The 14,619-nt window shown below is 47.1% G+C and overlaps 1 protein-coding gene across 1 annotated transcript in view; it reads right to left on the bottom strand.

The window, feature by feature from the left end:
* Window positions 1–12,813, bottom strand: part of LOC118374456 (acid-sensing ion channel 2-like) — a 509,104-nt gene extending 496,291 nt beyond the window's left edge. Inside the window, exons 1-2 of the mRNA XM_052491568.1 lie at window positions 12,318–12,813; window positions 11,080–11,700 (exon numbers count right to left, since the gene is read on the bottom strand). Of these exons, the coding sequence (XP_052347528.1) occupies window positions 11,080–11,655 (576 nt within the window). The 5' untranslated portion in view covers window positions 11,656–11,700; window positions 12,318–12,813. The remainder of the gene's footprint in view (window positions 1–11,079; window positions 11,701–12,317) is intronic.
* Window positions 12,814–14,619: the final 1,806 nt, after the last annotated feature.

The raw sequence follows: 14,619 nt of genomic DNA, 5'->3' as shown, positions 1-14,619 counted from the left end.
CATTCAGTCTGGCAGACACTGATGTAGCCTGTCACTGTGATCAATCAGTGTTTAATCAGGGCTGTAATAGTCACACAGGGGGAGCATTACTTAACACAATCTGAATCACATTCACACATTATAAACACATAAACACACAGACCTTTACAGTTAATCGCACACACACACACACACACACACACACACACACACACACACACACACACACACACACACACACACACACACACACACACACACACACACACACACACACACACACACACACACACACACACACACGGCTCCAGCCTCACATATAGGCTACACAGACTTTTCAAATATTCAAATGTATTTACATTTAGAATTTGACGCTCACACAAATGCAATCTGTTATTCACATGTGTAAATACATTTCAAATGTACACAAATACCCATTGACACGATGACTAGAATGGAAAAACACATTTGTGCTTTCTCTTTTGTGTGGTATTCTATTCTGTTCCAGTTCCATCCGTCACATCACACTGACGCCCATGTTCCCACAATCCTCCCTGCGGTCATTCATCACAATGTCACTCAAACTCTGGTCCCTGTTGTGTCATGGTAATGCTCCAGTGTCTGTGTGTTTCTATTTCTGTGAATCTTTTTGCCTTGGTAGAAGGAAAAAAAATAATCTGACAAAGGAAGGGGGAGAATGGAAAGAGAAAGAGAGAGACAAAGGAAACAGGCAGTGGGCAGAGATGACAGTGCATTCTCTTGTAGACTGTCAACATGATTCAGATTCAGAGTGTTTAACAGTCACATGTACAGGGTTGCAGGTGTGATTGCAGGGTACAATGAAAATCTTAGGCTCCAAGCTCCAACATTCTCCCTGACACAGGTCAACTGAGAGTCACAAGACAAGAATAACTCAAAAGCCACTGAGAGTATATTACTCGCATATGTTCAGTCGCTGGACAATAAAGTAGACAAGCTATAATAATAATAATAATATATGCCATTTAGCAGACGCTTTTATCCAAAGCGACTTACAGTCATGTGTGCATACATTCTACGTATGGGTGGTCCCGGGAATCGAACCCACTACCCTGGCGTTACAAGCGCCATGCTCTACCAACTGAGCTACAGAAGGACAGGGCGAGGATCTCCTTCCAGAGAGACATCAGGGAGTGTAATATACTCTGTTTCACGGAATCATGGCTCTCTCCGGATATACTGTCCCCGTCCATACAGCCAGCTGGGTTCTCAGTACATTGCGCAGACAGGAATAAAGAACTCTCCGGGAAGAAGAAAGGAGGTGGTGTATGTTTCATGATTAACTACTCATGGTGTGATTGTGATAACGTACAGGAACTCAAGTCCTTTTGTTCATCCGACCTAGAATACCTCAGAATCAAATGCCGACCGTATTACCTCCCAAGATAATTATCTTCGGTTATAGTCACAGCCAAACTGGAACCCACATATCCACAGACGATGCAATCTCAACCACACTGCACACTGCCCTAACCCATCTGGACAAGAGGAATAACTATGTGAGAAAGCTGTTCATCGACTACAGCTCTGCATTTAACACCATAGTGCCCTCCAGGCTCGTCATCAAGCTCGAGACCCTCGGTCTCGACCCCGCCCTGTGCAACTGGGTACTGGACTTCCTGACGGGCTGCCCCCAGGTGGTGAGGGTAGGCAACAACATCTCCACCCCGCTGATCCTCAACACTGGGGCCCCACAAGGGTGCGTTCTGAGCCCTCTCCTGTACTCCCTGTTCACCCACGACTGCGTGGCCACGCACGCCTCCAACTCAATCATCAAGTTTGCGGACGACACAACAGTGGTAGGCTTGATTACCAACAACGGCGAGACGGCCTACAGGGAGGAGGTGAGGGCCCTCGGAGTGTGGTGTCAGGAAAATAACCTCACACTCAACGTCAACAAAACTAAGGAGATGATTGTGGACTTCAGGAAACAGCAGAGGGAACACCCCCCTATCCACATCGATGGAACAGTAGTGGAGAGGGTAGTAAGTTTTAAGTTCCTCGGCGTACACATCACAGACAAACTGAATTGGTCCACCCACACAGACAGCCTTGTGAAGAAGGCGCAGCAGCGCCTCTTCAACCTCAGGAGGCTGAAGAAATTTGGCTTGTCACCAAAAGCACTCACAAACTTCTACAGATGCACAATCGAGAGCATCCTGTCGGGCTGTATCACCGCCTGGTACGGCAACTGCTCCGCCCACAACCGTAAGGCTCTCCAGAGGGTCGTGAGGTCTGCACAACGCATCACCGGGGGCAAACTACCTGCCCTCCAGGACACCTACACCAGGCCATAAAGATCTTCAAGGACAACAACCACCCAAGCCACTGCCTGTTCACCCCGCTATCATCCAGAAGGCGAGGTCAGTACAGGTGCATCAAAGCTGGGACTGAGAGACTGAAAAACAGCTTCTATCTCAAGGCCATCAGACTGTTAAGCAGCCACCACTAACATTGAGTGGCTGCTGCCAACACACTGACTCAACTCCAGCCACTTTAATAATGGGAATTGATGGGTAATTATGTAAAATATATCACCAGCCACTTTAAACAATGCTACCTAATATAATGTTTACATACCCTACATTATTCATCTCATATGTATACGTATATACTGTACTCTATATCATCTACTGCATCTTTATGTAATACATGTATCACTAGCCACTTTAACTATGCCACTTTGTTTACATACTCATCTCATATGTATATACTGTACTCAATACCATCTACTGTATCTTGCCTATGCCGCTCTGTACCATCACTCATTCATATATCTTTATGTACATATTCTTTATCCCCTTACACTTGTGTCTATAAGGTAGTAGTTTTGGAATTGTTAGCTAGATTACTTGTTGGTTATTACTGCATTGTTGGAACTAGAAGCACAAGCATTTCGCTACACTCGCATTAACATCTGCTAACCATGTGTATGTGACAAATAAAATTTCATTTGATTTGAAATGTACAGTGCAGGGATGCATGAATCTGTGTGTGTGAATGACTGAGTGAAAACTATGCAAAACTACAAAGGGACAAACAAAACAGGATCATGCCTGGAGGAGCAGAGAGAGAGAGAGAGAGATTAGTGAAGCAGCAGTTTAAATACCCTGAGCCCAGGTGACTCCAATCACTAACGACCCTCCTCTGCCTGCAGGAGGAACCGCCCCCTGCACTGCAGAGGAGGAGCCGTGACGCTCCATTTTGCTCATACCTCCCTATAGGCAGAAACTCAAACAGGAGGTACCCGTGCTAAGGTCTATTCAATGCTGGTCTGACCAATCAGAATCCATGCTTCAAGATTGTTTTGATCACGCAGACTGGGATATGTTCCGTGTAGCCTCTGAGAATAACATTGATGTATACACTGAGTTCATCAGGAAGTGTATAGCAGATGTTGTGCCCACTGTGACCATTAAAACCTACCCAAATCAGAAATCGTGGATAGATGGCAGCATTCGCGCAAAACTGAAAGCGCGAACCACTGCATTTAACCATGGCAAGTTGACTGGGAATATGGTCGAATACAAACAGAGTAGTTATTCCCTCCGTAAGGCAATCAAACAGGCCGAACGTCAGTACAGAGACAAAGTGGGGTCGCAATTCAATGGTTCAGAGACAAGATGTAAGTGGCCGGGTCCACAGACAATCACAGATTACAAAGGGAAAATCAGCCACGTTGCGGACACTGACGTCTTCCTCCTGGACAAGCTAAATGCCTTCTTTGCCAGCTTTGAGGATAACACAGTGCCACCTGACACGGCACGCTCCCAAGGACTGTGGTCTCTCCTTCTCTGTAGCTGACGTGAGTAAGACATTTCAGCTTGTTAACCCTTCCCTCTTGGTGTTAGGGGGCAGTATTTTCATATTTGATAAAAAAACGTTCCCGTTTTGAACGGGATATTTTGTCAGGAAAAGATGCTAGAATATGCATATAATAGACAGCTTTGGATAGAAAACACTAACGTTTCCAAAACTGTAAAGATATTGTCTGTGAGTATAACAGAACTGATGTTGCAGGCGAAAGCCTGAGAAAAATCCAATCCGGAAGTGCCCCAGGTTTTGAAAGCGCTGCGTTCCAATGACTCCCTATTCAGCTGTGAAAGTACCATCCACGAGCTTACGCTTTCTACGTATTCCCCAAGGTGTCTACAGCATTGTGACGTAGTTTTACGCATTTCTGTTGAAGAATAGCCGTAGGCGGCCACATTGTGTAAGTGGTCACATGGTGGCTCCGAGAGAGATTCTCGCATATAATAGAGGTAGCCATTACTCCAATCGGTCCTAGAGAAAAAGGAATTGTCCCGACGGATATATAATCGAATAGATATTAGAAAAACACCTTGATGATGGATTCTAAACAACATTTGCCATGTTTCTGTTGATATTATGGAGCTAATTTGGAATATTTTTCAGCGTTGTGGTGACCGTAATTTCCGGCCGATTTCTCAGTCAAACGTGAAGAACAAATGGAGCTATTTCGCCTACAAAAATAATATTTTGGGAAAAAATGAACTTTGGCTGTCTACCTGGGAGTCTCGTGAGTGAAAACATCCGAAGTTCATCAAGGGTAAACGATTTAATTTGATTGCTTTTCCTATTTCCGTGACAAGGTTGCCTGCTGCTAGCAAGGCATAATGCTATACTAGGCTATGATAAACTTACACAAATGCTTGTCTAGTGTTGGCTGTAAAGCATATTTTGAAAATCTGAGATGACAGGGTGATTAACAAAAGGCTAAGTTGTGTTCCAATATATTTCACTTGTGATTTTCATGAATAGGAATATTTTCTAGGAAGATTTATGTCTGTTGCGTTACGCTAAATAGTGTCAGATGATGACAACGGCCCCGTTCACGGGATGGGGTGTCACTACAGGTTAAGGCTGCTGGGCCAGACGGTCTCCTTAGCTGCGTCCTCAGAGCATGTGTAGACCAGCTGGCTAGAGTGTTTACGGATATATTCAATCTCTCCCTATCCCAGACTGCTGTCCCCACTTGCTCCAAGATGTCCACCATTGATCCTGTACCCAAGAAAGCAAAGGTAACTGAACTAAATGACTAACTAAGTAACTCTCCCTTCTATCATCATGAAGTGCTTTGAGAGGCAAGTTAAGATTAATTTCACCTCTCACTTACCCGACACCCTAGACCCACTTCAATTTGCATACATACCCAATAGATCCAGACGATGCCATCGCACTGCACACTGCCCTATCCCGCCCCCAGGTGGTGAAGGTAGGAAACAGCACCTCCACGTCGCTGATCCTCATCAAAGGGGCCCCACAAGGGTGCCTGCTCAGCCCCCTCCTGTACTCCCTCTTCACCCATGACTGCGTGGCCACGCATGCCTCCAACTCAATCATCAAGTTTGCAGAAGACACAGCAGTTGTAGGCCTGATTACCAACAATGACGAGCCATCTACAGAGAGGAAGTGAGGGCCCTGTCAGAGTGGTGTGAGGAAAATAACTTCTCCCTCAACGTCAACAAATCGCAGTGGAGAAGGTAAAAAGCTTCAAGTTCCTCAGCGTACACATCACAACGATCTGAAATGGTCCAGCCACACAGACAGTGTGGTGAAGAAGGCGCAACAGCATCTCTTCAACCTCAGGAGGCTGAAGAAATTTGGCTTGGTCCCTAAGACCCTCACAAAGTTTTACAGTTGCACAATTGAGAGCATCCTGTCGGGCTGTATCACCGTCTGGTACGGTAACTGCACTGCCCGCAACCGCAGGGCTCTCCAGAGGGTGGTGCGGTCTGCCCAACGCATCACCGGGGGCACATGGCCTGCCCTCCAGCACACCTACAGCACCCGATGTCACAGGAAGGCCAAAAAGATCATCAAGGACATCAACTACCCAAGCCACGGCCTGTTCATCCCGCTACCATCCAGAAGGCAAAGGTGCATCAAAGCTGGGACCGAGAGACTGAAAAACAGCTTCTGTCTCAAGGCCATCAGACTAGCCGGCTATCACTAGCCAGCAACCACTCTTTTACTCAACCCTGCACATTAGAGGCTGCTGCCCTATATGCATAGACATGGAATCACTGGCCACTTTAATAATAGAACACCAGTCACCTTAATAATGTTTACATCCTGTCTTACTCAATTCATATGTATATACTGTATTCTATTCTTCTGTACATTAGTCAATGCCACTCCGACATTGTTCGTCCAAATATTTCTATACAGTACCTGTCAAAAGTTTGGACACACCTATTCATTCAAGGTTTTTGCTTTATTTTTTACATTTTTCTACATTGTAGAATAATAGTGAAGACATCAAAACTTTGAAATACCACATATGGAATCATGTCGTAACTAAAAAAGTGTTAAACAAATCAAAATATATTTTTCCACGATGACCCAACACACCTCCAGGCTGTGTAAGGGCTATTTGACCAAGAACGAGAGGGATGGAGTGCTGGATCAGATGACCTGGCATCCACCATCACCTGACCTTAACCCAATTGAGCTGGTTTGGGATGATTTGGACTGCAGAGTCAAAGTAAAGTAGCCAACAAGTGCTCCTCCTTCAAGACTGTGCAAGGTTGTCATCAAGGCAAAGGGTGGCTACTTTGAAGAAATATAAAATATATAAAATATATTTTGATTTGTTTAACACTTTTTTGGTTACTACATGATTCCATATGTGTTATTTTATAGTTTTGATGTCTTCATTATTATTCTACAATGTCAACAACAGTACAAATAAAGAAACACACTAGAATGAGTAGGTGTGTCCTCACTTTTGACCAGTACTGTATTTCTTAACTCTATTCTTTTACTTTAGATTTGTATGTATTGTTGTGAACTGTTAGATATTACTGCACTATTGTAGCTAGGAACACAAGCATTTCGCTAAATCCGCAATAACATGTGCTAAATATGTGTATGTAACCAATACAACTTGATTTGAAGAAACGCCACTAGTACATAAATCACTACAGGGACTAGCACGTTTGACTTCAGAGCATTCTTAGGTCAATATTTACATTTACATTACATTTACATTTAAGTCATTTAGCAGACGCTCTTAAAGGATCCAACAGAGTTAACAGGAAATTACATATTGTCCAAACAGAGATTCCCAAAAGATTACCAGGTTACAGATTCACCATTGAAGAATGACTAATTCCTGACAGAATTATACATGAGTCACTGAGACCACCCCAATAATACCAGGGAAGCTATTACATTACACATCACTGTTGCCTTGCCAGTTAGTCTTTGTGCAGTGACAGTGAGTGTGTCCCGAGATGAAAAACCAAGATATGAATCCATCTGTGACTACAAAACTGGGCGACCTGGAAGCCTCAACTCAGACGATCTACAAGCTGCCCGTATGCTAGTTTAGACAGAGATATTCTCCTTTAATGACAAGAATGATTACACTCCTCAAAGGGAAGCTCATCAAAGCAGATCAGAGCCTAAAGGCATGTCTACAGCAGGGCCTGTGTGTGTGCTACGGCTCTATGGCTACAAGACAAAAAGCACTGAGGAAAACTCATTAGCAGCAACCTGTACATATACTACAGCCTGTGCATGGTCTGGAGAACTTGTGGGCTACAAACTGTAGCTGGGCAAGAGCTGTAACCGAGCAACAAGAGCTATAACTGGGCCACAAAAGCTGTAACTGGCCAACTAGACCTGTGTGTGGACAAGAGCAGTAACTGGTCAACAAGAGCTGTTACTGGTGAAAAAGAGCTGTCCCTGGGCAACTAGAGATGTCCCTGGGCAACTAGAGATGTCCCTGGGCAACTAGAGATGTCCCTGGGCAACTAGAGATGTCCCTGGGCAACTAGAGATGTATGTGGACAAGAGCAGTAACTGGGCAACAACAGCTGTAACTGGGCAACAACAGCTGTAACTGGCCAACAAGAGATGTAACTGGCCAACTAGAGCTGTATGTGGACAAGAGAAATAACTGGGCAACAACAGCAGTGACTGGGCAACAACAGCTGTAACTGGCCAACAAGAGATGTAACTGGTCAACTAGAGCTGTATGTGGACAAGAGAAATAACTGGGCAACAACAGCAGTAACTGGGCAACAACAGCTGTAACTGGCCAACAAGAGATGTAACTGGCCAACTAGAGCTGTATGTGGACAAGAGAAATAACTGGGCAACAACAGCTGTAGCTGGGCAACAACAGCTGTAACTGGGTAACAAGAGCAGTAACTGGGCAACAACAGTTGTAACTGGCCAACTACAGTTGTAACTGGGCAACAACAGCTGTAACTGGGCAACAACAGCTGTAACTGGGTAACAAGAGCAGTAACTGGGCAACAACAGCTGTAACTGGCCAACAAGAGATGTAACTGGGCAACAACAGCTGTAACTGGCCAACTAGAGTTGTAACTGGGCAACAACAGTAGTAACTGGCCAACTAGAGTTGTAACTGGGCAACAACAGCTGTAACTGGGTAACAAGAGCAGTAACTGGGCAACAACAGTTGTAACTGGCCAACTAGAGTTGTAACTGGGCAACAACAGCTGTAACTGGGTAACAAGAGCAGTAACTGGGCAACAACAGTTGTAACTGGCCAACTAGAGCTGTGTAACTGGGTAACAAGAGCACAAGAACTGAACTATAACTGGGCAACAACAGCTGTAACTGGGTAACAAGAGCAGTAACTGGGCAACAACAGTAGTAACTGGCCAACTAGAGTTGTAACTGGGCAACAACAGCTGTAACTGGGTAACAAGAGCAGTAACTGGGCAACAACAGTAGTAACTGGCCAATTAGAGTTGTAACTGGGCAACAACAGCTGTAACTGGGTAACAAGAGCAGTAACTGGGCAACAACAGTAGTAACTGGCCAACTAGAGTTGTAACTGGGCAACAACAGCTGTAACTGGGTAACAAGAGCAGTAACTGGGCAACAACAGTAGTAACTGGCCAACTAGAGTTGTAACTGGGCAACAAGAACTGGCCAACTAGAGTTGTAACTGGGCAACAACAGCTGTAACTGGCCAACTAGAGTTGTAACTGGGCAACAACAGCTGTAACTGGCCAACAGCTGTAAACTGGGTAACAAGAGCAGTAACTGGGCAACAAGTAGGCCAACTAGTTGTAACTGGGCAACAACAGCTGTAACTGGGTAACAAGAGCAGTAACTGGGCAACAACAACTGGCCAACTAGAGTTGTAACTGGGCAACAACAGCTGTAACTGGGTAACAAGAGCAGTAACTGGGCAACAACAGTAGTAACTGGCCAACTAGAGTTGTAACTGGGCAACAACAGCTGTAACTGGTTGTAACTGGACAACAACAGCTGTAACTGGGCAACAAGAGCAGTAACTGGGCAACAACAGTTGTAACTGGCCAACTAGAGTTGTAACTGGGCAACAACAGCTGTAACTGGGTAACAAGAGCAGTAACTGGGCAACAACAGTAGTAACTGGCCAACTAGAGTTGTAACTGGGCAACAACAGCTGTAACTGGGTAACAAGAGCAGTAACTGGGCAACAACAGTAGTAACTGGCCAACTAGAGTTGTAACTGGGCAACAACAGCTGTAACTGGGTAACAAGAGCAGTAACTGGGCAACAACAGTAGTAACTGGCCAACTAGAGTTGTAACTGGGCAACAACAGCTGTAACTGGGTAACAAGAGCAGTAACTGGGCAACAACAGTAGTAACTGGCCAACTAGAGTTGTAACTGGGCAACAACAGCTGTAACTGGCCAACTAGAGTTGTAACTGGGCAACAACAGCTGTAACTGGCCAACTAGAGTTGTAACTGGGCAACAACAGCTGTAACTGGCCAACTAGAGTTGTAACTGGGCAACAACAGCTGTAACTGGGTAACAAGAGCAGTAACTGGGCAACAACAGTAGTAACTGGCCAACTAGAGTTGTAACTGGGCAACAACAGCTGTAACTGGCCAACTAGAGTTGTAACTGGGCAACAACAGTAGTAACTGGCCAACTAGAGTTGTAACTGGGCAACAACAGCTGTAACTGGCCAACTAGAGTTGTAACTGGACAACAACAGCTGTAACTGGGTAACAAGAGCAGTAACTGGGCAACAACAGTAGTAACTGGCCAACTAGAGTTGTAACTGGGCAACAACAGCTGTAACTGGGTAACAAGAGCAGTAACTGGGCAACAACAGTAGTAACTGGCCAACTAGAGTTGTAACTGGGCAACAACAGCTGTAACTGGGTAACAAGAGCAGTAACTGGGCAACAACAGTAGTAACTGGCCAACTAGAGTTGTAACTGGGCAACAACAGCTGTAACTGGGTAACAAGAGCAGTAACTGGGCAACAACAGTAGTAACTGGCCAACTAGAGTTGTAACTGGGCAACAACAGCTGTAACTGGGTAACAAGAGCAGTAACTGGGCAACAACAGTAGTAACTGGGCAACAACAGCTGTAACTGGGTAACAAGAGCAGTAACTGGGCAACAACAGTAGTAACTGGCCAACTAGAGTTGTAACTGGGCAACAACAGCTGTAACTGGCCAACTAGAGTTGTAACTGGGCAACAACAGTAGTAACTGGCCAACTAGAGTTGTAACTGGGCAACAACAGCTGTAACTGGGTAACAAAAGCAGTAACTGGGTAACAAGAGCTCATCATTCCATGAAATCTGAAATTACATCACATGTGTTCAGCCCAAAGAAAAACTACTTATTCCATATGTATGGGGACTATCAAGAGACCTGTAGAACAGACTATCAAAACCCCAAGAGCTATCCTGTGGAAGAAATAAAGATAACAATAGCAGGACAGCTGCAGAGTGTGTGCTTGCAGTACACAATCACTAAAAAACAACCTGTAGATGGAAGTACAAAAATATCAAGAGAAATACACAGCTGGGGACCCAGTGCACAGTAGCATCGGAGAAAACAGCATCAGCTACCAATATACATCAAGTCAACTCAGAGGGAAAAAACCTCTACCGGTCTTTGAAAATTTGTAGACCATATCACAGAACACACATTAACACTTGACAGACAAAGCCTTCTGGGTGAGAGACTCAACTGCGCTGCAGTAGTGGCAGATCTGACCCGTGCCAGACCTGAGCAAAGACAGGGAGACTATGAGTAGACTTACGATTTTGAAGTCTTTGTGGCTGCACTCCTGGCCTTGGTATCGGCAGTAGAGCATCATCTCCTTAAGGTCGTGGCCCACCCTCTCGGTGAACTCACGCATGCTGAAGGGCTTGGGCCTGTAGGCGGTGAAGTTGGCCTTGTCTGTGAGGAAGGCCAGGACGTGGGGCTCGGCCAGCTGGGGCTCAGGGATCCTCAGGTGGACGTCCAGCAGGGCCAGCAGCTCCCCAGCGTGGTACAGGTCATTACGGGACAGGCGGCTGAAGCGGTAGGCGTTGAGGTTGCACACGGTGACGGCAGGGAACAACAATCTGCCCGACATCACGGCATCCACGCTCGTCACATGGGGGTAGGAGAGGAAGTAGGCCAGGCGCTCGGCACTCTCCAGGGCCAGGAGGCCCAGGCAGGCCAGCAGAGCGGCGGCCCAGAGCAGGCGGCGAGGTGTTGGCCGGCCGTAGGGGAAGATGAAGCGCAGGCCGTGGAGCGTGCTGGTGTGGGAGAAGGCCTGCCAGGAGGACGGGTGCTGACTGGAGCTCTCATGGCTCCCCTCACTGCCACAACTCTCCTTTAGGTCCATCATGACCCCTCCGGTCCCACAGCCAAGGACGCCCCAATACACAGACACCTACAGAGACACACACACATACATAGAGAGAGAGAAAGAGAGGCAATGCAATGAGAGCCCTGAACTTCCACCTAGAAAAGGAACACAATCACACATTCAGTTCACACAGAGAAAGATAGAAAGAGGAGGGGCATACACACCTGCAGCACAGAAAGAGTGACAAACACAGACACAGAACAAAATAAAGCAACCCAGAGAGTTAAGACAGACCTACAGACAGAGAGAGAGGAAGAGCACATGAGGCAGAGACCTTCACAACCCCCAAGTCCTTACTCCAGATAGAAAAGAGAGCGTGAAGAATAGAAAGATGCACCCCCAGGGCATCCCTTCCTTCCGCGCCTCCACTCTTTCTCTGTCCCTAGTTACTCTGGATGCCAGCCTCTCTGTGCCTGAAACCTCCCCCCTCCACTCCTCCAATATCCCCCCGCCCTCTCTCCTTCTCTCAGGGACCGTTTTCGTTGTCAGGATCCCAGAGGTAAGTCCACTGTGACACAGAGTGAGAGAGTCATTTAAGCCACGAGCCAATCAAAGCCACCTCTGTGTATTCAGTGTCCCCACTTCACACACACACTCAACTCTCTGGATCTCCCTGTGCGACTAATGACAAGCCTAAGCACCTCTTGTTCAGCCTAGCGAGATGACATCCAGCCTGTGTGTGAGTGTGCGTGCACGTGAGAGAGAAAGGGAGAGAAGGGGAGAAGGGAGTGATGGAGATAGAGACGCTGATGATCAGCGCCGCCAGTTTGTCGCGCATGCCGATCAAAGTCCTCCCGTTCTCCTCTGGCCAGACGCATCCGTTGATTCCGCTCTCCCTCCTCTTCCCAGCTCATCCATGGAGCCAGTGAACAACAGTGGAGCCAGAAGAGATGCACACGCTTACACACGCTCGCGCAGAGAGAGAGAGAGGGGATAGAGCACACACAAACACACTCCTCCTCTCCACAGTGAAGTCTCATTGAATCTGCTTCTGTTTTTCTTTCCCTCTTGCTCTCATTTTTCTTTTCCGCCCGCCTGTTTTCATATCCCCCATCTTACCACTAACCGATTGACGGATGGATGCAGGACGCAGATTGTCAGGGAGACGGATGCTTGAGGAAAGGTGGAGGAGAGAGATCACGCATGAGGAGTGGTGGAGAGGGGTGGTTAGGGAAAGGTGGAGAAGAGAGATCACGCATGAGGAGTGGTGGAGAGGGGTGGTTAGGGAAAGGTGGAGGAGAGAGATCACGCATGAGGAGTGGTGGAGAGGGGTTAGGGAAAGGTGGAGGAGAAAGAGGAGTGGTGGAGAGGGGTGGTTAGGGGAAAGGTGGAGTGGGAGGGAGAGAGATCACGCATGAGGAGTGGTGGAGAGGGATGGTTAGGGGAGGAGAGATCACGCATGAAAAAGGTGGAGGAGAGAGAGATCACGCATGAGGAGTGGTGGAGAGGGATGGTTAGGGAAAGGTGGAGGAGAGAGATCACGCATGAGGAGTGGTGGAGAGGGGTGGTTAGGGAAAGGTGGAGGAGAGAGATCACGCATGAGGAGTGGTGGAGAGGGGTGGTTAGGGAAAGGTGGAGGAGAGAGATCACGCATGAGGAGTGGTGGAGAGGGGTGGTTAGGGAAAGGTGGAGGGAGAGATCACGCATGAGGAGTGGTGGAGAGGGGTGGTTAGGGAAAGGTGGAGGAGAGAGATCACGCATGAGGAGTGGTGGAGAGGGTGGTTAGGGAAAGGTGGAGGAGAGAGATCACGCATGAGGTGGTGGAGAGGGGTGGTTAGGGAAAGGTGGAGGAGAGAGATCACGCATGAGGAGTGGTGGAGAGGGGTGGTTAGGGAAAGGTGGAGGAGAGAGATCACGCATGAGGAGTGGTGGAGAAAGGTGGAGGAGAGAGATCACGCATGAGGAGTGTGGTTAGGGAAAGGTGGAGGGGGTGGTTAGGTGGAGAGAGAGATCACGCATAAGGAGTGGTGGAGAGGGGTGGTTAGGGAAAGGTGGAGGAGAGAGATCACGCATGAGGAGTGGTGGATAGGGGTGGTTAGGGAAAGGTGGAGGAGAGAGATCACGCATAAGGAGTGGTGGAGAGGGGTGGTTAGTGAAAGGTGGAGGAGAGAGATCACGCATGAGGAGTGGTGGATAGGGGTGGTTAGGGAAAGGTGGAGGAGAGAGATCACGCATGAGGAGTGGTGGAGAGGGATGGAGAGAGACAGAAGGAGGGGGGGGGCAATGAGAGGGGAAGCAGGAGAAAGACAGAAAGTCTTCACTCCCCCACTGATAACAAACACTGCATTTTGTGCCCAGCAGGCAAGGACTGTACAGAGATATCACATAGAGAGAAGTAATGCAGATACTTAACCCCAGATGTGTGTGTTCTGTGTATCCCTGTGTATGTGTGTTAGTGTGAGTGAGATATATCACAGAGTCTGTATGAGAGAACTTGTGTGTTGAAGCTACATTTGACCCAGAGATATGTAACAGTGTGTGTCGGTAGAGGGGGTGGCAGGGGTATAGCGTGGAGAGAGCAGGGCTGCATGTGCCAAGTAATACAAGGAGACAAGGGGAGACCGAGGGGGACTGAGAAGAGAAAGGAGTGTGGCTATGTGTGCAAAAAGAGAAGAAGAGACGATCGAGGGAGAGGAAGAGCATAGTAAATGGAGAGGGCTACAAATTTGATGAAATAGAAACAGACATGGAGTTAGGAGCTTTGGAGTGGTGAGAGCATGTATGGTGCTAGCCAATAAGAAGATAATTATAAACTGGTTGGTTTGAGCCCTGAATGCTGATTGGCTGACAGCCGTGGTATATCAGACCATATACCACGTGTATGACAAAAATGGAATTACATTGGAAACCAGTTTATCGTGAATAAGAACAGCCCTTAGCCGTGGCATATTGGCCAAAAACGACACCCCCTTAGGCCTTATTTCTTAAATATAGTCCTCTACA

Source organism: Oncorhynchus keta, chromosome 32, assembly GCF_023373465.1.
Source record: "Oncorhynchus keta strain PuntledgeMale-10-30-2019 chromosome 32, Oket_V2, whole genome shotgun sequence".
Classification (NCBI taxonomy): Eukaryota; Metazoa; Chordata; class Actinopteri; order Salmoniformes; family Salmonidae; genus Oncorhynchus; species Oncorhynchus keta.
This window is presented reverse-complemented; position numbering and strand designations above follow the sequence as displayed.